At 39.5% G+C, this 26,841-nt stretch overlaps 1 protein-coding gene across 1 annotated transcript in view; it reads left to right on the top strand.

Annotated features, from left to right (window-relative positions):
* Positions 1–26,841, top strand: part of LOC126182348 (uncharacterized) — a 128,214-nt gene that overhangs the window by 90,857 nt on the left and 10,516 nt on the right. The window contains exons 6-7 of the mRNA XM_049924885.1: positions 768–961; positions 26,425–26,699. Of these exons, the coding sequence (XP_049780842.1) occupies positions 768–961; positions 26,425–26,699 (469 nt within the window). The remainder of the gene's footprint in view (positions 1–767; positions 962–26,424; positions 26,700–26,841) is intronic.

Here is a 26,841-nt window from a genome sequence, read left to right on the forward strand (position 1 = left end):
TACGGACTTCCTATCATTGTAGGACTAATAACAGTGGATGCCAATGAACGATGCAATTCTCGTTCGGACATACACATCTACTTACGAGTTAACCGGTGTAGAAACGCACTTCGCTGAGTCGACCGAGCTCGGCCTATCTTCGTAACGTACGCGCCGCGGCCTGTCTTTCTCGTAGGCCTCGTGCTCTAACTGCCGTAATTTGCTAGCGAGATCACGTGACATGAGCTATGACTGGATGACAAAAGTGCATCGCTCCACGCAATTTCTATTTTATAGTTTCGGAAGCTACCGTGCTGTAATTTGTGTATATACTTTCGCAATACGAAAATAAACTCTGTGTATATTGTCTCGCATCAAACAACTTCCCAAACGCATTGTTTTTCCTGGATTTCGTTTCCTAGAGTGCTGGGACGTCCTCCGCCGGTATAAGGCCTTTACGATTCAAAGGACTGATAGGTTTTACAGCTCCGAGGGAATGTATACTGATACTTAACACGGATGTATTTTCACCCGCTTTATACGTAATTTCATCCGGGAGAAATTGTGTTTTTAACCGGGAAATCCGGGGAAAATCCGGGAATATTTTTTTCTTGTCCACGTAGACACCCTGAATTTTAATTTGCTGTGAAGTTTCATACCGGTGCACCCTCCAGTGCTGAAAGTAAATACTTTGCGGATACCTCTACATCACACGTGAGCTGCACATGATCTGCCACGCTGAATTAACTTGTTTTTAACTTTTAACGTCGCAACTTTTTTTGTTACAGACGACCTCTGTTGAATCATGACCTACTGTCCTACCACGAGCGGTTCCTCTCCTTCAGGGACGACTTTACTACGCTGTGCGGCACGCGACATCGACGGGCGTCACAAATGTTTGGTCTCGCCGACGCACTGTATTCCTTCTATTATTATAACTGGTTCTTCGACCTACAGTTTGTAGGTGACATCGAGAGTTTAGGTAAGAATAATTTTGGCAGTCAGCCACTTCATTTTTGTGCACTGGTGACTCCCTATTGTATTCCAGTTCGAGGACTGAGCCTCGTAAACAGCTAATGATGTGTGGTTTCACATTTTCCGTAATTTCCCGTGTGACCTACGTTAACTACTTGTGTGCTTTTCATTGCTGGTTCCTCGACTGGTTGGCAACTCTCCCCCTAGTTCTATTGCAAGCTGACTACTCCAGTTCGACGTATCTATAGGCTCCTGCCCAATAGGATGTAAAAACCTACATATAGCAAATATTACAGTGTTTGGAAGAGATATAAAGAATTACTTTAAATGTTACAGAAACGTCACTGGAGCGTCGGTTCCCCACTAGGCATCCGTGAATTTTGCGACGCTAGTGATATTCACAGACGTTGTTAATACTGCTGCGTGACTAGAATGGTTTTAGAGACGTTGCTGGAAACGTCGCGCTATTACATTTACCCATTGCTGCCATCGCCATAGTAACGCTTGCCTAATTCCATCAAAACAACCAACTGACTCGTGTTCACTAATACGCCAAAGGAACTGGTATAGGTATGTGTATTCAAATGCAGAGATATGTAAACAGGCAGAATGCGGCGCTGCGGTCGGCAACGCCTATATAAGACTACAAGTGTCTGGTGAAGTTGTTAGATCGGTTACTTGCGCTACAATGACAGATTATCAAGATTTAAGTGAGTTTTAAAGTGGTGTTGCAGTCGGAGCAATGGACACAGCATCTCCGAGGTAGAACTGAAGAGAGGATTTTCCAATACGAGCATTTCAGTGTACTGTGAATATCAGGAATCTTGTAAAACATCAAATCTCCGACATAGCTGCGGCCCAAAAAAGATCCTGTAAGAACGGACCAACAACGACTGAAGACAATCATTCAACGTGACGGAAGTGCAATCCTTCCGCAATTTGCTACATATTTCAATGCTGGGCCATCACCAAGTGCCAGCGTGCGTATCATTCAATGAAACCTCATCGATACCGGCTTTCAGAGCCGAGGCCCCAATCATGTACCTTTGATGAATGCGCGACACAAAGCTTTATGCCTTGTCTGGGCCTGGCTATACCGACATTTGAGTCTTGATGACTGCAAATATGTTGCCTGGTCAGACGACCGGATGGACGTGTACGGGTATGGTAAGAACCTTATGAATCGGTGGACACTGCATGGTCACAGGGGTCTGTAGAAGCTGGTGTAGGCTCTGTAATTGTGTGGAGCGTGTGCAGTTGGGGTGATATGGGACCCCTGATACGTCTAGATTCTTTAATCAAATGAAAAATCAGTTCTTCTGGAGTATCTATCGTTGCACCATACACCGAAGGCTTCATGTCCCTCAGTACGAGATCAGCAGCATCCTGAAAACAATATTCATCACACAGCCATCTGAACATGGTCTCTGAACATAGTGAGAGGCACCCACATGCCTTGCTCATACTGTGGCATCAAGCAGTCAGGCCTGCAAGATGAGTGGTCTGCCAAGCGAGTGGATTCATTCTTATTTATCGAGTAACATGAACTCTCGTACTCACAATTAAGTTACAAATTATCCTCCTGTATGAATAATACGCAACTGAAACGTACATCTGACTATCAGTGATTTACAGAACTCTGACTGTTCACTACGCACTGGCAATACCACATTTTCTTTATGTCTTTTATTTAACAGCTTTTATCAACACGTGGCCACCGCACTGAATATGAATGGCGCAAACATTATAAATTCGGGACATCATGACAACATACAATTCGAAGGAAAAGTCCACCAATCTTTTTCTTTTCACTATCTTATTTATTACGATAAATTCTATAACCTAAACACACAAATTCTATAACCTACAACAATAACACATGAGAAATTCCGCCCAGTGGGCATGGCTTTACATTGGTGAATCTCTATATTATGGTCTCGTAATTATTTTGAACGCTACAGTGCACTTTCTGGATAAGATGGTGGATCTTTTATTATTTCTCACACTTCGACTCTCACAATCATCATCACGAAACTTTCCTCCAGACCGAGCAGTACAAAAGGAACACGCATAACCCACTAATCTTTTGAAACTACCTCGCTACTCTCCCATGCAAACCACACATACCCAAATTACATGACATTCACTACACTACAATACGAAATACTACACAGGGAATAGTCACAACATTATCACTTTCAGCTTTCCCACTTCAATTAATATTTATCCCAGTTTCACACGACTCTGCCCCACTTCGTAATTCTACTTTCCTACTATGAACTCTGGAGATATATGCACGTCTTCCTGTGCAATGCAAGCCAAGTGGCGTTGCTGGATAGACGGCCGATTCACCTTGCTTCTCTCTCAGAGTTTGAATCTAGCGTCACACGGAATCATATCACGCAAAGTAATATTAAGAACATATTCATCACACACGCGAGTCCTCAACTGATACCATGGACGAGTACTTCTCTTTATCCTTTGTCTCATACACAGATTGAGACTCACACAGTACTCACCACGTGGAAGTACTCGTCTCTAATTTCAAGTCCTGCACACACCATTTCATAAATATTTCAACTTATGGTAGACACGCTATTTCTTAAATATTTCAACTTATTGTACACACGGTAGTAATTCAGCTTAACTTAAGCACACAGAAGTATTTCAACTTATTGCTAAACGTGGTTTCATTGTGACCGTTGGTCACTTTCGAAGATTACTACAATCCCATTAATATTACCTGCCTGACATTTAATCCTCCCCACAAAAGTTCCTGAAATATAGAGAAATTATTATATCAAACTACTCTTAAATATTCCACATGCATACCATGTCTCCACTCTTTTGTATTTACAGAGCACAACTAAAACAGGTCTTAACAGCACAAGATCCAGCGGCAGAGTGCTGAAACATGGCCATTCTTCAGGTCCTCTCGCACCTCTGCTGAAGTGGGGGAGCACCTTGCTACCGTATTGGTCAGCCACATTTCAGGCGCTCAAAGCTCAGGTAAATTTCATCTCTTTGGTCCCACCAAAGGTGGCCAAAGGATCGTCTCAAAGATGATCATATATTCACATTCACTATCTGCGGTTAGCAGACGACCATACATTCATTCATTTCACAGATCTCACCAAACTGGATGTAGGGATTTATTTTGTGGGAGTGCACATGTGATCAATTAAATAAATAAATTGTCATTCTTTCCCACACTGATATCCGGCTTCACTGTATTAATTGAAATTGAGTTATTTTACAAAAAAAATGTGTTGTTCTGACAAAAATAATAAAGTATGTTGTACCTATTTTCAATGTCGGGCGGTACTGTACCCTTTCAATAGATTATGTCAAAACTTCATGGACAGCTAGCGGGATAACGGTACGTCTGTGAGAGTTCTGTCACATGAGAGAAACTTTTCTTCTCATCTTCGCTGAACAGTGTAAAGCTTTGCATACACAGTTCTTTTGAAACCGAACAAAAGGCCAGTTTTAAATATGTTTGTTTTCTGTAGCTCAACAGCTACAGATATAAATTAATTTTTTGCTAAGCACTGAACTGCTGTGGACGAGCTAAATCGTCGTGTTCTGCTGCACCCCAGTTACTGAATGTGGAGTCTTGTACCGCAAGGAAACAAGGGAGCAGACGTTGTTATGGATGGTTGGTATCCTCTTTCTACACTACAAATGCGCACGTGGATTAATATGTTTCTTTATTTACATGAAGAGACTTTTACTTAATTTCAGTAGAGTTCATGTGTTTTGGTACAAGTTCATGAGTAATAGTCCTCTTGCACGCAATATCGGTAATCTTGATATTACAAAATTTAGTGTCATTGCTAGTCCCATTATAGTTAACAATCTGGTCACAATGTACTGTCATAGGCTGTGATGTGCTCTGCACACGTACTGACAGATGCCAAACAGGAGTTTGAGTTCGTGAGTGAGGCCTAGAGGGCGTTGGCGACATCTTGCTTGTGGGTGTGTCTCTGGCCTCTCTCGTGACAGGCGTGCTTGATGCAGCGTGCGGGCATTCTCAATAAAAATGTGTTAATGTGAATGGATGGCCCTCAACTACATACCCTACGACAGAGTTGCAATATGAAAAGTTTTGGCTGCTTTCGTTGTCTAGGGGCTGGGATACGTAGTTGTCGCATTACAGGCCAAATACAGCTGAGTCTACAGTATACAATATGGATGTATAGATGAATCGAATGGTTGAAGGTTCCTATCACTCAACAATTGTGAATTTAGGACGTAACAAAGACGTTTATAAATGAAGGATTGCAATTAAATAAAATCTGCAGGTATTATCTTAAAGACTTTAAATGATGAGTACGACAGTAGAACTACTTTTGACAATGTGGTATATATTTCTGCAAAACACGTATTCGTGTCGATGGTCCAACAATTAAATAAAATGTAAGTTGAATAACCGGGAAACAATGGATTACTACTGCACGTAATTAGTTATGAACGACAACATAGCTCGCGAGATATTCACTTCTAAAGGCACACTACGTCTTCACTGTAGAAACCACGGAAATCTCACAAGTGCAAACGTCGGCATTCCGAAGTATTTCTATCTGTCGCGACCAGGCGCAAACCAGTGCCCACTCTCCAAGTTTCTCCCTCGACTGTCGCGTCAAGCACCTCCCCTGTGTCCTCTGCCGTACCCCTCTCCCACTTCAGTCGAGTCTCCCCATTCACGAGCGCTGTGATTGGCTAGAGCGCTCCCGCCTTGTCTTCAAACCAAAGTACGCTCACAAACATCAAACACTCTCGAAATACTGGATTTACATTTAAATAACTTGAAATTAAATAAATATTCCTACGGCTGGACTATAAACACGCTCTAACATCCATTATTAAATACATCAACAAATTATATAAACATATATCAAAGGAATAGCAAGCCAAAGTAACCCAGTAGCCTAATGTCTCTGTGCTTTCTAAAACACGGTAAGTAATTGACCATTTTCTTCATGAATAGCGTATATCGGATATAAACAAAGACATAGATGAATAAATATATTTATAAGCATGCTGTGGAGTACTTATGGCCTGACGCTATCTATACTAATCGGCTATTTTCACCTCCAATAACTCATGTACTATTGACGTTAGATGCCTGTAATTCATACCACTTTAGGTTTAATCTAATAGCTTTCTAAAGACACGTCGATCGACGAAATCGAATGAAGGGTTTACATTTTGGAAATTCACTGCTGGGTGTTACTTGTACAATTTACACGCAGATACTAAACTTCAAACTAATAAAGATACTGAAAATCTGATTACAGCATCAGAATCGTCGTGAAAATGATAGTAATTTACATGTTTCTTTTTGAGGTATCATGATTCATCTGGCTACTGTTAATATCTATACAAACTGCGAAATGTCTGTCACGATGGTTTCACAAAGTCCGCCCTCTTTGGCACTCTCGGCGTGCAAGTCTCCTTCACTGACACAGCCTCACCGTGGAACTCCCAGCCTCGTGGCCAGGCAGCACCCCTCTTGCTTCGGCCAACGTCCGGCACCACGTGGTCGGCCTGCCAACTCCGAACTTGGAATATTTTCAGGGCGCCACAACTCGCCTGTTAGAGGAGCCTACTATTGAACTTTGCATATCATCTTTTCCAACTGCAGTGCTGGCGACAGCTTACACCAGCACACTGAGGGCTCGTTTAAGTACGCTCCCTGGGATTTCCTAAAGCACTGTTGACGTATTTATGTGTCCCACTCTGCCGACCTCTCCCTGCTGCATAGCAGCTACTTCATCTCGATTAACAGAAAAGTTTCGATTATTCATCATACAAACAATGTACGTCTTTGAGTGCTGTCATTTGTGTAAACCTTGTATCACTATCTCGAACGGTTTATGAAATATTATGTTGGTTACGATCACATGACTATGATGCTCAGGGACGGAAATGAACGCATTTCATGGAAGTGTCCAACAGATATAAAAATCAATAAGTGGTGGACGGACTGGGATAACGTTCTGTTCTCAGTTTGAAATAAAATTTCGATAATTTATCTACATTTCTTATACTGCAATGAATGAAGTAAAATTAAACATACGCACGGTTAATGCAATGTGTTATTAGTTATGGAAACTCTACGATATTTCCTGCAATGTTTTACTTAATTTGACGTAGTGAAATATGACAAGAAGGAAATGAAATTCTGTACCTTATGGAGAAAAGATGTCAGACAGTAGTATGTGCAAAGACGAAACTTCTTCACGCAATACTTTTCCAAAGATTGGATGATAAGTATTTCATGACAGCCACTACGTCATCTTTCAGCACAGGTATAATAATTTGGCAAGCAGTGTCCACATTACACTCAGCACGTCTGAGGCAGTGAAAGTGTTAATATTGTAAATGCTGCAGTTATTTTAACGTTTCATATATGATCTCAGTATAATATTTCTTATAATTTTGTACTTTTCATTAATGAATAATATTTTTATTTGTAACTGAGTAGTTAATAATTTTCTTATAAATGTTGATTCTGTGAACTCTAATAATACTGAGAAAACTTTGTATGAATCATGTGTGTTAACAGTAGTGGTGGTTGAACAATCATTTTAAAAAAGTCAGTGTTACTGCATTCTGCGTGAGGAAAGTACTGGATTGTACAGTATGATGCGTTCATGATGAAAGACGTGTTATGGTCGCGCTCACCGTTAGAAACTTAGTACCAGACAAGGGTTGCATGTATAACTAACTGATCACTGGCCTAAGGAGGAAGTGCAGTCGGATGTAGGCGAAGACGTGAATGATTGGAGGTACGCCAATTCATACATGACTAGCTGCCAACTTTGCTGTGACATTCTGCTAATGCACCACCTGCATAATACCTCTAGGACTGTGATAAGATTTGCATTGTAAACATGAGTAATCGTTGTTGTTGTTGTTGTGGTCTTCAGCCCTGAGACTGGTTTGATACAGCTCTCCATGCTACCCTATCCTGTGCAAGTTTCTTCATCTCCCAGTACCTACTGCAACCTACATCCTTCTGAATCTGCTTAGGGTATTCATCTATTGGTCTCCCTCTACGATTTTTACCCTCCACGCTGCACTTCAATGCTAAATTTGTCATCCCTTGATGCCTCAGAACATGTCCTAACAACCGGTCCCTTCTTCTCGTCAAGTTGTGCCGCAAACTCCTCTTCTCCCCAATTCCATTCAATACCTCCTCATTAGTTATGTGATCTACCCATCTAATCTTCAGCATTCTTCTGTAGCACCACATTTCGAAAGCCTCTATTCTCTTCCTGTCCAAATTATTTATCGTCCATGTTTCACTTCCATACTTTCAGAAACGACTTCCTGACACTTAAATCTATACTCGATGTTAACAAATTTCTCTTCTTCAGAAACGCTTTCCTTGCCATTGCCGATCTACATTTTATATCTTCGCTACTTCGACCATCATCAGTTATTTTGCTCCCCAAATAGCAAAACTCCTTTACTACTTTTAGTGTCTCATTTCCTAATATAATTCCCTCAGCATCACCCGACTTAATTCGACTACATTCCATTATCCTCGTTTTGCTTTTGTTGATGTTCATCTTATATCCTCCTTTCAAGACACTATCCATTCAGTTCAACAGCTCTTCCAAGTCTTTTGCTGTCTCTGACAGAATTACAATGTCATCGGCGAACCTCAAAGTTTTTATTACTTCTCCATGGATTTTAATACCTACTCCGAATTTTTCTTTTGTTTCCTTCACTGCTTGCTCAATATACAGATTGAATAACATCCGGGAGAGGCTACAACCCTGTCTCACTCCCTTCCCAACCACTGCTTCCCTTTCATGCACCTGGACTCTTATAACTGCCATCTGGTTTCTGTACAAATTGTAAATAGCCTTTTGCTCCCTGTATTTGACCCCTGCCACCTTTAGAATTTGAAAGAGAGTATTCCAGTCAACATTGTCAAAAGCTTTCTCTAAGTCTACAAATGCTAGAAATGTAGGTTTGCCTTTCCTTAATCTTTCTTCTAAGATAAGTCGTAAGGTAAGTATTGCCTCACGTGTTCCATTATTTCTACGGAATCCAAGCTGATCTTCCCCGAGTTCGGCTTCTACCGGCTTTTCCATTCGTCTGTAAAGAATTCGTGTTAGTATTTTGCAGCTGTGACTTATTAAACTGATAGTTCGGTAATTTTCACATCTGTCAACACCTGTTTTCTTTGGGATTGGAATCATTATATTCTTCTTGAAGTCTGAGGGTACTTCGCCTGTCTCATACATCTTGCTCACCAGATGGTAGAGTTTTGTCAGGACTGGCTCTCCCAAGGCCGTCAGTAGTTCTAATGGACTGTTGTCTACTCCCGGGGCCTTGTTTCGGCTCAGGTCTTTCAGTGCTCTGTCAAACTCTTCACACAGTATCGTATCTCCCATTTCATCTTCATCTACACTCTCTTACATTTCCATAATATTGTCCTCAAGTACATCGCCCTTGTATAGACCCTCTATATACTCCTTCCACCTTTCTGCTTTCCCTTCTTGGCAATCATCAATATTAATATTGATATAATATACCTACAATATATGTATAAGCTAATATTACCACCTAACTAGTGTATATGAAATCATATGAAAAGTGCTATCCTGACAGGGACACAAAATAAGACATAACTATTACTTTCACTTTACTGGAAATGATATTTCTTGACAGGATCCAACTGCCTATCAAAAGATTCTGGCAGTGTCAATAAAATAAAATGTAAGGACTTACTGGAGACAGACCTGAGTGCCTGCCAAAACGTTGTACCAAGGTTTATCAAACAAAACGTAACCATTGAACTGAATGACTCTGTTTATGAACTATGACAACAAGAGATTTTCGAGTATCATCATTTATATCCAACAGGCTAGTTGCGGTGGTCAAATGCAAGTTTACTAGCATTGTAATGGGACACCGTTAATGAGATTAATGCTCAATGGGAAACAATTTACCCACTGACTTCTTGTAGACAAGGGTAATCAAAATGAGTGCCTTTGGTCTCCACTGGTCAATACCAGGTGAATTAATATTCTTTTAAAGCAATGCATAGCAATTAGGATCAGTATTTAAAGTAAAATCTTGATACTGATAGCTGTAGGAGTAGATTTCTAAGGAATTTCACACAAGATTTATTAAACCATAGATCAGTGGGTAACGTTAAACAAAAAAGCATAGATAATTATGTAATTGAGGTTCGTCCTCACATGGAATGAATTAATTAACTGTTGATTAATACTCAGTGCTTGCACCTATTAGTTATGCTAAATTATTCAGAGCACCACAAAGCATCATGGATTTTAGGATAAGCATGTGGTAACCTATGATATTGACGCACAGCAGAATAAGACTCACATGTCTGTACAATCTACAAACACAGCTACAAATGAGTTTCCCTTCCGAAAATCAGCGTTAGAATAACACTACAGTGTTCTTGGCGTAGTAGGTGGATTGCATGAGCAGACAGGTGCCAAGCCATGAGAGGTTTCATTAACTGGACAATCAGGAACTTGAACTGAGTAGTGATTTATTATTTACTATTTACTATTATTTAGTTATTATTTATCTTCATGCACTCCCACAATGTGTGTTCTGGTGTGCCTGCACTGTCTCAGGAACAGCTATCATGTATATATCTTCTGATTTTGTATAGATACGTAGCATAAGGCCCATAACAGTCACGTAGTGAATCAGTCCACTCGACGGGTTAAGAAATCTCGTTTTTAGTCCCTCTCATTCGTTTTGCCCCAGTTGTAATATGTGATCTTTTATTTATTACTTTTTTGGATTGGCCTCAGTTCCAGGCAGCCTTCATAATTTCATTTGATTGCCTTTCTGTAGCCAGTAAAAGACCAGTTTTTTATTTTCCAACTATAGTGAGCATATTCATAGAATTACTGACAAAGCATCATATAGGGCAGTTCAATAAACGCCCATTAATTTTGGCAGCACTTCTCACTGAACTCTCCTCACTAATGCGGCTGCCTTAACTAGCTCCAATCTATGAGCCCAAAGTCTCACACGATAACCTGTAATTGATGCTACTATAGATTGGTAGTATACTCTGACTGTTGTTACCTGTTAGCTATGGTTATAACTTTATTCATTACATTTATACCTTTTCTGCCAGTTTTCTCTATTTGTAGTTCAAAGTTACAATGTTCGTCCAGAAGTACACCCAGCCATAGGTATAGATTTATTTAGAATATGGAGTGATTCATTTATCACTATCACGGGGGCCTCCAATGGACATTTGAATCGATATGACCAAACTGAGAAAACAATGGTAATTCCATATACCATATTCGGGAGGATGATGGTTCAATCCTATGTCCGGCCATCATGATTTAGGTTTTCCATGATTTCCCTAAATTGCTTCAGGTAAATGCCAGGATGGTTCCTTTGAAAGGGCACGGCGACTACTTTCCCCACCCTTCTCTATTCTGATGACACCGATGACCTTGCGGTTTGGTCTCTTCCCCCAAAATCAACCCAATCCTGTTCATTCCCCTCAGTCCCTGATCTGACCCCATATACCATAACTGATTAAAAATTGGCCAAGTTTACAGAGTGGATTCAGGAAGTTGAAACCTATTTCTTTTAGCAAGACATTTGCAGCCTACGTTAACTTTGGTGCACATGTGGGAGGGTATGACACTAACAGCCTACACATGTGTTATCTATTTACCAAATTTCGTTTACTATGCACTATGCCCCAATTGAACAAATAGTCCTGTCATGGGAAAAGTCATGTGTAACACTGTACTGCACCATTTAGTATACAGATATAATATTTATAACCAATTTTGGTATGTAGATGCAGTATAATGTGCGACTTTTTGCAGAATTTAACCATGAAATGCCTAGAGCATTTTGTATATTGGACTTGAAATTAAAGATACGTAAAACACAGAAAGTGTCAGATACAATTTAGATGAAGTTTTAACTACTCAAACTTACTCAAATGAAATAGAATACGGTCGCCAGACTAATTAGGTATATAAATGCGAAACATTTCTTTTAAAGAAAAAGTAGCCAGTTTTAGTGGAAAAACTCAGTCTATACTTCTTTCCTACGAAAATGCAGTGAACCCAATCATAAGCAAAAAAGTGGTAAAGTGGATACTAGCAGTTATTGTAAAATATGATTGTCCTCTGTAACACAAAAGACATTGTTACACTCATCAATTTTAAATACTTTGTCAAACCTGAGTAACTTAATCAGCACATCAATTACAAGCCAACACTAACTGGAGATTGGACAGAGGTCTAGTCTCATTTTGTGATATTTTCAACACAGCACGAATTCAATTAAATTTCACTTGCATTAAGATTGACACTGTTCTTTAAAAGCAAAAAAGTAACTGTTTTCATAGATAATGGCATTCACAGTAACTTTACCTTCAGGCAGAATAAAACAGTAAATGGGTGCTCATAAACTGAAATTGGACCTTTTGACACACAATGTGCACAAAACTCAACATAAATTTCAAAAGCAGTTAGAACTAACTATAATCAAGTAACTTTGTGCATTTTATGCAACTTTCAATTGGGGATCCCCTAATCTTTACTACTACAGTAAAACAAACCAACCCACTTTCATGAATAATTTAAAGAATGCCAACTTTTGGAATTCTCTCTTTGAAATATTGATTCACCTTTTATGCATTTTTATAACAGATTTTACAGTGAATATTTTCACTAGGTACTGGTTTTCAAACCATTCATTAAGAACATTAACTTTAATCTGACACAAAATGGTTTGTTGTCTGTTATCATCTCAGTTGCCTACTTTTGAAACCAGAAGTTAAGCAAGTAATTTTAAGAGATCACAAAACTTTAGAATGAAGAATTTCCATTACTGGGAGGTTTTCACAAAGCTACACTCACATCCTCTTCAACATTACCAAAATCTACATTAATTTTAGATAACCTATTTCACTCAATTTTGAACAAATTTAATCAGTTAATGGTCTTTCTTTTTTATAATTATTTCTAACAATCTGGACACTCAAAAATCATTGTTCAAACAGAGAGGTTCCTGAGAGATATTTAGGTGAGGAACAAAATCAAGTTAGGTACATACATTTTGGTATGAGCTAACTTGTATTTGCACATACTAAATGTGTTGATCCATCACTTTACAAACTATAATTCCTCCTCTTTGTTAACGTGATTGCGCAATATTGGTGGCGAGTATATGATGGCAGAGGGATTTGCCATTCGAATCGAATACTCTGTTATTTCTTCATGGAGGTCATCAGGTTATATAATACTTACAGGCCACAGAACATCATATTAAATCCATTTATCCACCCAAGGCTTTGGCATAACAAATCCAGGTACTAAAAGCATAACTCGACACCTGCACAGTTCACTTCGCAAACACTAGCTGCCAACTGTACAGTAGCTAGCCTCCGACTGACTCTCATGTCCACCATTTCACTCACACCAATCACATTTTGCACTTGCTAAATGACTTCTGTTTAGAGGGGAACCACTCCATATTGTACCATAACATGCAACAAGAGAGCTAACTTTGGATCAGCAGTTACAAGTATCAAGTAAACATTTTTAAGTAAACATTACATTTACCCATATTAACAAATCAATAAAAAATTAGTTAACTAGAATCATCCATTTCCAAATACAGCCAAAGCTATTAGTCAGTGAAGAGAAAACATAGTACAACATATCAAGAGCACACTTTATGTAAAGCATAATAATCAGAAGAACAACATTACATAATATCTCACTATGGTGTTACACATGCCCCATGTGTCATTGAGGTTTCCCAAACATCTATAACACTCAAGTAGTACTGGCTAAAAAAAAATTATTCCATCCAACTTTCGTTGGATAAAAGAAAACATGTTACATACATACAGTAAATACACTAAAAAGAATCATACATTTCTTCCAAAAGATTTTTCAAAAAGAAGCATATATATATATATATATATATATATATATATATATATATATATATATATATATATATATGTATCATTTACTTTAAGAATAACAGGTTTATCGTAAAACAGGACATCATTACCCATTATCATCTCATACACAGACTGCCCAAATATTTTCTTTACTACAGAGAAAGTCATTTTAACATTATTTTAAACAGACAAAAAACCATCGTTAAACAGGACATCCTTAATCATCTTCATCTCATACATATATTATCCATTAACAGACAACCAGTTCATAAAATAACCTACACATTTATGAAACAAGTATAGCATTCTGTAGAAAAGCAAATATACATATTCTAAGACATACATTAACAAAACACAAAAGCATCCTACATTGCATGTTTAATTAATAGCAATTCAAAACTTTTGTTCTAGAGAACCACATAAACATTCTAATATATTTATTTCGAACATAGCTTTAATTTCAATTGCCCTCATGTTACAACCAGACAGTCCATTTTTTTGTTAATTGCACAGACATACCTATAGTTACATCAGATTTAATACTGTTTTTCACTGACTTCTATAGAAATAGTCCATTTTTACAACTCATGATGGAAACATACACAACATTAATCCAGAAAATTCAGCTTATTTTGCTGCCTGCAATAGCACTCAGCAAACCATGTCTGTAAACATTTAGATACACAGAAACACATACAAGTATTCTTGCCCCTGATGGCAAGTCTTTGTTATTGCCTGCTGCAATTGGCAGTCCTCTGTCATTAACTGTATTGTATTCTCTTTACTATTTTGGTTTGTTGCCCAACAACACATTTTTGGGCATTTTCTTTAATTTTTTACTGCACAAATTTTATCCTTGCAGTCCCCATTTCATCATATCCAGTAAATATTACACACTTGGTACAATACAGCTTTTCATGTTAAACAGAATGTGAAACTGAAACACATATATTAGACACTGGTAACAAAAAACATTTCTTTTCAAATGACTACATCAGGTAGCATACACATCATAAACCTGTGAATTTAAATGTCATATTTGGGTATAAGTCAAGAATTAGATTTTTTCTATTCATTTGTCATTGCTTATTCACACGCTTCTAGGTCATTACACATATCAACTCAGGAAATCATTTTATATTTTATTGTAAGTGATTTCTATCAATTCCTGTGGTCTAACACATACACATATAGTAGATACTTTTCCCCTGTTTTTGACAAACATTTTTCATCACCATTTTTATACAAAAACTTTTAGACATTAATCATACTAGAGTATCCATTCAAACACTCCTTTTACTTACTCTTGTACACCTTTCTGCCAAGAACTTTAGTCATTCATTTCCATTGCGTGTTTCTACTTCTTATTACAGTATCCACTTTTCTTACAACATGTTTAGTCATTTTCCAGTGCATGTGTATTACTTATTTACTTCTTTATCCACAAATAATTACTGTATTTTGCATTTACTTATAACATTTCTTTAGCATACACACATCTATTTATGCTGATATCTATTCTGATAGGGAAGAAGGAAAGATAATAGTAAAAGTTCTGAATGCTAGATTGACAACACGAAAAGAAAAAGAAATAATATTGTCAATAACTTGAGTACCTGGTGTTTGCCAGACACCTAGCATCACATAGAGTGCAGTTCCCTCTGAGGGTTTTGATTTCATTCATTATTTGTTTCTGTGGACATACTACTTTAGGTTTACAATGTTTGTAACTCCCAAAGGTTTTCTTGGTCTAAGGTATAGAAGAAAATAAGCACTGGCATGTGGAGTTCCTTGGACTTCAAATGGTCCATTGTAAATGTATTTCAGTTTAGAAATTTCGTCATTAATTTCACTAGATTTTTCATGTGTTTTCACCAGAACGTAGTCACCAATTTTAAATTTAGTTGTTTTGAGGCCCTTATTATGCCTTTTAGATCTAAGAGCCACTTTCTCTTTCATTCTCTTCCTAACTAGTTCTTTTTGCTCATGCAAGTTAATCCCTAAAACAGGTGGAAATTGCAAGATCTCTTCAATAACACTTTTGCTTTTATTGTTCAACAGAATTTATTTGGGTGTAAACCCCATAGTCTCATGGTAGAGGGTGTTCATGGTGTTTTCAAAATCTGTCACAAATCTGCCCCAAGCCTTGTGATTATGGTTGCAATAGGTTCTACCTAATCTACCTAATTCCCACACATACCTTTTGACAGGGTTACTTGCCAGGTAGTAGGTAAAAATATATTTAACTTGTATACCATGTTGTCTCATACCTTCTTTCCATATTTTAGAAATAAACTGAGGTCCATTATCAGATAGGACTGCTCTGGGTTTACCAATGGTGTTAAAATATTCATTCATTTTACTAAAGATTGCTTTTGCAGTAGCTTTTCTGATAGCGTATAACTTAATAAATTTAAAGAAAACTCCTAAAAATACCACAATATAAGACCTATTTCCTGATGTTTTAGGGAGAGTACCATACAAATCTACTGATAACGATTCCAAGGTGTCTTTTGGCACTGTGTTTTGCGTATACCCTGGTTGGTCTGATTAGCAACTTTGGCCCTCTGACACACATCACAAGATTTAAATCTGTCAGCAATTTGCTCAGTGGCACACATATTAATCACAATTACGTCAGTTAATTTCTCAGTACACTTTTTAGACCACAGTGCCCTAAGTAAAGATGGAAATAATCAATAACCTCATTTTCAAACTTCATAGGCCAATAAATAAACTTTCCATTCCTGAGTACTTGCATCTTCCTCCTATACAATATTCCATTAAAGATATAAAATTTACTGATTTGTGGGTTACTGATTTGGGGTTAATGAAATTTGTTTTAACAGATTTCGAGACCTCATCTTCATTCTGATAAAACCGCATACTCTTACAAATCTGTTCAGTTCATTTTCTACCTGGAACTTCTTTGATACATCTCATGTGAAACTCACCATCTTCATTACATTCTTTCGGTAGGTTATTCATATCCTCTGGCAATGGAGATAAAGCTTCAGGCACATGACTTTCACTGCCTTTGATATACAAAATTTCATAATCAAACTGTTGTAAGTACAGAGCTCATTAACTTAACCTGCCAGTAAACAATCGACAGTCTTTCAAAATATTTAAGGCTCTATGATCAGTATGAATAATAGTTTTGTGCCCCATAAGTAATATCTTTAAGCCCCAAATTATGGCTAAAGCTTCTTTCTTTGAAATAGTGTTATTTTTCTCGAATTTAGTTAGAGCTCTACTAGCAAAAGCTATAGTTTAATGCTTTGCTTCCGCAAATTCTCTGCTTTCTTGAAAGATGTCAATACCAATCCCCTATGCGCTACTGTCTGTCATCATGTGGAATGGTTCACTTAAAATGGGATGATTTAAAATAGTTTCTCTTATTAACTCAGTTTTCAAGTCTCTGAAGTCTTTCTGACATTCTGACGTCCAAATATATGCACTGTTTTTCTTTAGCAAACTGTTCAAATGTGGGCTATTAAAAGCTTACCGCTTCGCAAATTTGCGATAAAAACCACAAAGACCAAGAAATGCTTTCAGTTGTTTTCTGTCCTTAGGTGGAGGACACTTTTCAATTGCATTTAGCTTCTCTGGGTCCTTGCCAATCCCAGCCGTAGTTACGATGTGTCCTAAAAACTTAAACTCCTGTTTTACAAATTCACATTTCTTCAATTTCAAAGTAACTCCTCCTGCTTGAAGAGAAATGAGAGTTTTGTTTAATAGTTCACAAAGTTCTTCCCAACTTAACACAGTATCTAATGCTCTTATAAAAACTGAAACAGAAGTATTTAAACCAAAAGGTACAACTTTATACTGATAGCATTTCCCTGAAAACACGAATGCTGTGTATTTCTGGGAATCTTTGTGTAATGGGATTTGTCAATATCCTGCAGAGAGGTCAAGACTAGTTAAGTACTTTACATTATGGAATTTTTGCAACAGATCACCCACATTTTCTGGCCTGTCTACCTCTCTCCTGACAATCTTGTTCAGTGTTAATGCATGAATAACAACCCGCATGCCACTGTCTTCCTTATTTACTATAATAAGTGGACTATTATATTTACTGTTGCTTCTTTCAATCACTCCCCATTCTAACATTCTGTGAATTTTGGACTGTACCACTTCTTTCTTAGCTATTGGCACTGGATAGGGTCTTACAAAGAATGGTTCATGTTCAACTGCATCGATATGGTATTCAAAGTTCGTGACAACACCTGGTTTATCAGAGAATACTTCCCTGTTGTTATTTAAAACAGCAAATAAATCATCTTTCTGTTCACACAACAGTTCTTGGATAGTGTCAAAAATTTCCTTAAAATTGTCAATTTTTTATTCATTCAGTATGAAATTTTTGACATGGTAGATTTCATATAAGTGGGACAAACCATCATTTTCAGATTTTATCTCTAGCATTATGGATTCTGCATTATCACCATGTATAGTGTCATCTTCTGCAAATTTAATTTATAATGTATTAGGCTCCCTATTAATTTTGACAATTCCATTACCACAATCTAAAAACACTTTCTCTTTGTTCAGCCAATCAATACCCAAAATCATCTCAGCACTTAATTCAGGCACCACTAAAATCTCATGTTCAAATTTCTGTCCTTGCATTTTAAATTCAATCAGTACATTTTTCCAAATGGGTTTACTGGACTTGCCAGTAGCTCCTACAATCTTCACTCCACTCACAGACATTATTAATAACCCCGGCTTACTTGAAATATGTTCAAAAAATGATTCTGATATAGCACTAATTTGTGATCCTGTACCCAAAAGTACTTGCAACTCAGTGTTGTAAACGTTAGTGGGGATAATAGTTTTGTTTAACAGCTCTAGATTATTTCACCTCCTGTTCTTCCCACAATGTCCTTCCAGGAAATGTTACCTACTTATTTCTGTTGTATATTGGGTTGCTTTCTAGGTTTCTTAATCTCTATATCTCTAGAGATCTTTAACAGTTCTCATCCCTCTATGATTTCATCAGGTAGTTCTTCTGGTTCCTGCAATTCAAATTGTTTCATGAGATTAATTAAAGCATGCCCCAGTATAGTACCACCAGGTTGCTCTTTCGGTTTTGTTTAAGTTTCGCATTCTGGATTTTGTTTGGAAAGGATGTCACTCATACTTTTGTATTGTCTTTCGGTAAACGTATACTCACTTTCCTCTACCTCCGAGAATTCATTCTCATATAAATCTATAGACTCTTCCTCATCTGAAATATCACTGAGTTCTCTCCCATTATAAGTTTCGAGCAAGAATGCAACTTTTAGACTTTGGGGCAATTCATCAGCAGATGTTTTAGTCATTTCCGGTTTTTGATGGTTTTGTGCATACTGCGTTTGGTTCAAATTCTTGGGTACTTCTGTGGTATCACTTTGAATAACATCAGCTTTAATTTCATACTTCGTATAGTCGTCATTTACTTCCATAATCTTCATCACACCTTCCTTCCCGCTATTATTTGTAAAGGATTGCGCGAAATTCCTACCTGATTTCTGTATCACAAAAAACTTCTTCCTTAATAATCATTTCATTTGCACTGTTCATGACGTCATATTTCCTATTACTGTCCCTTATATAATTGTCCTCTTTTATTATTTTTCTACTCAACACAGTCTCCTCTATTTTTATGTCATTTTCCTTATTTATATCACTGGCAGCACAAATGTTTTCTTTTTGAATCGTGTTTTCCTGCTCCATTTTATTTCTCGATAATGTTTTTTCGTCCGATCTTGATATTGGACTATCTTTGTTATATAACATACTAGTTTTGTTTTTAGTTCTTCACTCATTTATTATTGAAACCGGATTACTCAAATGTTCGTTACCACCTATCCTGCCGTTCCCCCCCCCCCCCTCCCCCCCCTTACAGCAGCCCTCTTGTTCTCACATCGGCCATTTGTCGATTTCACTGAGAGCACCGTACGGTGCTGCTCGGACACAAGCGGCAGCTATCTGAATAACCACCAGGTTCCAGCCAGTGCACGCCACTATGTATTAATCCGTGTGCGTCTATCAATTCAGCGTTTTTAGTCTTAGTGCCCTAGTGATTGCATTCACCACACTCGAAATTCGATTGCTTTGGGCCTAAAACCGCCCTCCACGTGAATCTGGCCCTTAACACATTCGGTTTTTAGTTTTCAAAATCGTCTCTGTTTTGAAAATTGCATGGTATGAATCCTCTGCCACAGGACGCAAAATAGTCTCTTCCCTGGCCACAACTTCTCTGTATCATGTTTTTCCGTCTGCTCATTTTGATCATTGTTTTCTCGCAATCGGTTGTTATTATTTGGACGGTACTCATGATTTCCTTGCCAGTGATCTTCGTCCTCTACCCTTTCTAAGTGTGCAGAAAAACTTCTATGGCTACTTCCAGCATATCGTTTAGAATTCTCACGCAGTTTCTTCCAAAGTTCCCAAACAATTTCAGATTCGGTCCGTCTAGTTGTAAAGTGAATTAACTTGCAGTACCAGGATTCACAAAATGGTTTGCCTACATCTAATGTCCCACAGCCTGGCCAGTATAAATTCGGGCCACAAATGGTCCTGTTTCTGTTCCGACCAATATATTTTGTAGTTATTTCCGAAATCAAGGGGATGCCAACCATTGTACTTTTTGGCAGGGTCGAATTTTTCTTCTCCATCTAAAATTTTACTTTAAACTAATCTTTCAATAAAGTGGGTGGGCTTTGCCTGTATTTTTCTTTCAAAGTCGCACATTTTGCCTTGGATTTGGGAAATTCTGTGTTCACACTTCTTTTCGCAAGTAACAATTTGTTTGAACAGTTCCCTGCCTGTTTCTGTCACAGACAGTTTAATCTGTGAAAATCCGGTGTTGTATTCCGTTTGTATTTCGGATTTAATACCGAATATTTTTTCGTCCACTTTGGTAATTACTAAAGAATCTATCTGATCTTGAATTTTTATTACTTCGGTGTCAAATCTTTCATTCATGTCATCGATTTGTCCTTGTACAATATTACCATTGATGACATTAATTTCACTTTTTAAGTTTCTGATTTCATTACTCACTGTGCCTACCCTTGAGTTGACCTCTTCAATTTGTTTAGTAAGATTACTGCTTTGCGCTTGCATGTGTTGACTTTGCTCAGCAAGTTGATTATTAATGTTTCGGCCTTGTTCTGAAATGTGTGCACTAATATTGCTACTGTGCACTGCAAGTTGACTGTTAATGTTTGACTTTGTGCTGCAGTCTGGGCAGCCAACATTTTTAACATTTCTGTCATAGCAGGTGACTTTTCGCTTTTTTGTTCTGCTGCATTTTCGCATTAAAATCCTATTGCCCTTTTTACTTTTGGTGAGTCAAACATGTCCACTGCCTCATTCGCATAACCACTGTCTTCAATAATATTGTCTGTCTTATCTTGTTTAGTACGAGCAATATTCATAGCTTCCATTTGTTCATTTATGTCCAAGTGAAATTCTATCCTGCCGGCATATATATGTGCGCTGTTTGAACTACTGTCAGCTGGCGCATTTCGCCCACTCTCTTCTTGCTTGTCTGGATTCATTTCTAGTTTCTTGTCCATTTTAGTTAATATTATATTTAGATATCTTTCACTTTCATTCTTAGATAACTTTCTGCTATTTACTCTTTCAAATTGGCTGCAAGTTCGTGCCTCTGAACGTTTTATGCTCACTTTACTTTTGTAAAACACGTAATATTGCAAAGCTGTAAAATCAGTAACGTTCTGTCGCGGGGGGGGGGGGGGGGGGCACATATAACATTAACTGCCTACTCGTGTGCTATCTATTTACCAAATTTGGTGTACTACACCCTATCCATTTGCACACTGAGACTGTCAAAGACCTTATGAAAGAGCCCTTCCAATCATTCTTCCTACTTGGAGACTTTAATGTCCTAAATATCTTGTGCAGATCAATCTCTACTTGTCCTCACCGCCGCGTTTCGGAGAGCTTTCTGATGTCTCACGAGCTGAAGATCTTCAACACAGGTACTCCCACTCCTTTCTGTGCTGCTCCGCGACCTCTCTTTCTGCTATCCAGGCTTCGCAGACCAGGTTCATAGGGAAGTCACTGACGATCTTCACTCAGTGACCGCGTCACAATCTGCTTTCATCTACTGGATGGAGCATTACCTGCAGAGAAGCCACCAAAATTGTTGATCAGTAGGGCGAACTTGATGCTTTTCGTCCATCTGGCTGTGTCTGAAGACTGCAACAGTGTCAACGAATGGGTGGACCACATGACACGATAGATCCATCACACCACTGACTTATCAAACCCAAGGTCCTGTTGCTTGTTGGACTGGTGAGTGTCGCTCAGCAATCCAGGACAGGCGTACAGTTAGCTCTTCAACGATTTACGTACAGCCCAGCATCACACAATCTCACAGGCTTTCAGGTCACGAGAGCCAGTACTTGACACATCATTAAGGAGAGCAAGAAAACGGCGCACCAAGCGTTTCTGGACTTTGTCAACCATTCCACTTCTTCTACAAAAGCACTGGAACCCATTATGAGGGTTTCTGGCAAACACAGTCGTCTACCAATAACAGCAGTGCTGAAACAGAAGTGTCTCCAAACTACACCCAGAAACATCACTCAAACCCTGGCAGATCATTTTGCAGCGACTACTGCTGATTCCAGCCTTCCCAAGCTGTGAAGGGAAGACCCTCGAGCGAATAGTTAACCGTCGTTTGGTCTGGCTGTTAGAAACCAGGCAACTGCTTATCCACTCTCAGTGTGGATTCTGGAGGTTTCGATCCACTGTTGTCAACCTGACTCTCGTAGAGGTGGCTATTCAGCAGGTCTTCCTATGTAGACAGCACTGTCTTGGCATATTCTCTGATATCGGTAAGGTGTACAACGCTATGTGGAGACACAGTATTCTCGTGCAACTCCACGAATGGGGCTTTCATGGCCATCTGACCATCTTCATATGGTCTCTCATGCCTAAGCGCCTTTTTAGGTCTTGAATTGGTAACACGCTGTTGGAATGTTTTGAGCAAGGGAATGGTGTTCCTAGAGCAATGTTTTGAGTTTTAACCTCTTTGCCATAGCCATAAACAGTATCACATATACAGAAAGGAGTTTTGTACAGTGCTTCTTAACTGTGGACAATTTTGCTGTTTCATATTCCTCCAGAGGGGCTACGGCGACCCACCAGTTGCACTTAGATTGCGGAAGTTAGGGAGGTGGGCTGCAAAGACAGGTTTTCAGTTTTCTGCAGATAAGAATTTTAATTATTCTCATTGTAATTTTAATTTACCTGACTTGCATGTGAGGGATCCAAGTCAACATTTTTAAGACTCAATCAAGTTTCTGGGCCTCAGTTTTAACTCCAAATTTTCGTGGTTGCCACACCTGTGAGACCTGAAAGCCAGAACCCAGAAGACACTGAATATTGTAAACTGCCTTGACCAAAGGTCTAGGGGGTGAGACAGGGTGTGTCTGCTCCAGTTTTATAGAGCTGTTGCGTGTTCGTGGCTATACTATGGATGCACAGTGCACAGGTCAACGAGGTCTTTTTACCTGCAGATTATTGACGCATAAGGATATTAGGATGGCCAGATGCGCTTACAGAACCAGCCCCATACCCAGTGTCTGTACTAAGGTTGGGAAACCGCCATTCAGCATCTAGCGACACCTCCTCATGGTGAATCAGGCATGTAAGTTTCTTGTAGCTCCAACTTCATCTGCGTACCATACCAATGATCCTCCACATCTGAAATACCTTTTCTCCATGAGCAACATGGACATCTAGACACTAGGTAGGGCATGTGCTGCAGTCACATGGTGTGGAACAAGTGCAACCACAAATCCAGTGTTTTAACAGTCTGCTACCCTGATTACTGTAGAGGTCCAGAGTAACTTTAGATTTAGTGTAGTATAGCAGATGTAGCACTCCAAAGGACTTTTTTAATGGTCACCAAACCTTTAGAACCGTCTTTACGGATGGGTCGAAACAGGGGGACTCTGTTGGTTGCACTATTGTTTTCTCAGATTGTATACTCAATGTCTGACGGCCTTGCAAGTTTTTTGTCTTTGATGCAGATTGACTTGCGACTTTGCAGGCACTGTAGCAGACGAGATGTGCTTAAAGTGCCAAATTCCTTGTCTGCTCTGATTCCCCGAGTGTTCTTCACTCTCTACAAGGTTTGTACCCGGTAGCTAAAGTAGCGCACAATATCCAGGACGTCCTCCTCCAACTACAACGGCAGGGGAAGGAGAAGTCAGTCTGCTGAGTGCCATGGCATGTGGATATTGCTGGAAACGAAAGGGCAGATCTAGCAAGCAGGGAGGCGTGCCGTGCTGCTGAGTTAGCGCGGCGTGCCATCCACCTGCCTGCTGTCTCCTTGCTTTTGGGTCGGTGGGAGGATGAGCGGCTCCCTAGTCGTCTTCACATAGGCCACAGCCCTATGACACATGGCTTCTTGCTCCGCTGAGAACTCAGTCCATTGTGTAGTAATTGTGGCATACAGATCATAGTGCGCCAGATTTTATCAGACTATGTTTTATTCTCCGACCAGTGGGCAGCGACTGATTTGCTGATAGATCAGCCCTCCGTTTTAATTAACGTTCAAACGAATGTGATGAGAGTCTTAAGGTTTTGTAATTTGTCCACTATGTTTCCGAAAATTTTAGGGAGATGATTTTAACGTATTAATTGTGTGCCCAGCTGACCTATGTTTTTCGTATGTGGTCGTCCAATCAGATTCCCTAGCGCCACTTTTTTTAGCTCATCTGCTCTTTTATTTCCGTTTTAATCCCAGGTATAGCACCTTCCACCCTTTCTCCGTTGTCTTAACTGGTGCGAGACAGAGTGCTTGTGTGGTAAACGCGAGTGAGGTGGGAGAGAGAGGATGAGCGTCACTTTAAAGGTTTCCTCCTCACTGTGTGATACCATTTTCTTAGTTTTATCCACATTTGTTTCTTTTAAAGTGAGTAAGGGTGCTGATAATCTCGCTGTTGACCGACTGTAAGCTCCAGACACACACACACACACACACACACACACACGCACACCTGCTGCAGTTACTGAGATTAGCGTTCACGTATAGACAGATAAACGTGCCATGGTAATCGCATGGTTTTCACTCAGGTAAGGACTTTAATTTATCAAAGCTCAGGAAGTTTGCACTAAAAATTTACAGATGATATACAAAAACCTATTTCGTGAACATGTCTCTCTGTTAGTGGAAATTGGGCCAGAATCTCTACAGTAGAGCCTGAGATTAGGCTTCGCTTCAGACTCCAAAATGCGGCTAGAGACTATACAAAATAATACTTGTGTTAACACTCTTGGGCGAGACACGGCAGGTCGCAACTCGTCGCTCCAAGCAGCAGTCAGATTCTTTATTCATTAACTTCGGCCTAAATCCTTTCATTTTCAAATATTTTTAATGTGGTCATATGTTGGTGACCACAGTGTTTGAACTGAGCAACTCTTTTGCGAAAGGATTTCATTCCAGACTGCTCGGCCGGTTGAGGGAACACGCTTTCATCTGTATTTTTTACGTCCAGCACGCTACCAGTCTTCGATACAAAACCAGCTTATAGTGCTCAAACAAGCAGAGTTGTTTTACGAGTTGCACCATGGCAAATACTCTCATAATGTTTTTCGTTGTTTGCCCTCTCTGTGGACCTTCGTGCATCCATACACGCGCCACTAAACGCACCTCTACAGCGTAACTGTTTCAACACGAATTCAAAACTGCAATGGTGCTGTAGTGAAACAAAAGAGTATAGTAATTACACCAACGCTTTTCGTCAGCTTCAAAGGAGGGATACCAAGCAAACGAATGTATGTCCTCAATGATTGCACAAAGTCACCCACCATGTTAACCGAGAACACTAATGCGCTGCTTCCTGGACTAGGGTAGGCGCGCCAGCTCCAGATCGAATCCGCCTGGTGGATTACCGACGAGCGTCGGTGTGCCAGCCAGCCTGGATGTGGTTTTTAGGCGGTTTTCCACATCCCACTAGGTGAATACCGGGCAGTCCCCACGTCCCGCCTCCATTACACGACTCCCAGACATCTGAACACGTTCACACTGTTCCATGGCTTTCACTAGACGCAGACAGCTGGGGTACACTAATTCCATCTTGGGGGGGGGGGGTTATGGGGTGGGGATAGAAAGGGGATCTGGATGCCCTCTGCACTAACAAAGGCAAATCCATAGTAACAACGCCGACCCTGCGTTGACGTGGGAGAAAGGCACAAGGAAATGATGAAGAGTTACTGTAGATAGTCAAGAGGGTTTTGGGGACTTCCTGGATTGTATATGAAAACGAATTGCGTACTCTTCTCTCGATTCAACTCTGGTATATATCTTTCCGAATACAAGAAAATTTGTTGACATTATTTATCATCGATGATGTAGTTAAAATACACCTGCTCTTATCGTCCAGAGGAGCCTCTGGGAGCAGATGTGTACATCTGCTTCTACATACATTTGGTGTCTGAGCACCAGTCAACTCGCAGTGATTCTTTTGCAGATGAGGAGTGGCAGAGGGAGGACAGAAGCAACGCCATGCTCTCCGTGGACACTGACTGCGTGCAGCTGTTGTCGAACGCCCTCGACAACCCCACGTGTCCACTGGAAGACCTGCCACCGGAAACCAAAAACCTGCGCGAGCGGTGCCGCGTGCAGCTGTGGGACGACATGGTGCAGAGGTCGCCCCACGTACCCGTCACCAGCTACCTGGCCTACACGCAGAGGATAAACGTCAACCTCTGTCTGCTGGCCTGGATGACAGTCAACTCGTTCAGCGTTTGTCAGGACGTCCCGTTTAGTATGCTACAGTCCGTACATGATGCTCGCTGCTATTTCGACAGCCCTGACGATCAGTCCTGTCTGCAGTCGAACGCTACAGACGCCATCTGCTCTGTTTCCAGAGCAATCCTGTTGCTGA

Source organism: Schistocerca cancellata, chromosome 1 (genome assembly GCF_023864275.1).
Source record: "Schistocerca cancellata isolate TAMUIC-IGC-003103 chromosome 1, iqSchCanc2.1, whole genome shotgun sequence".
In the NCBI taxonomy this organism is placed as follows: domain Eukaryota; kingdom Metazoa; phylum Arthropoda; class Insecta; order Orthoptera; family Acrididae; genus Schistocerca; species Schistocerca cancellata.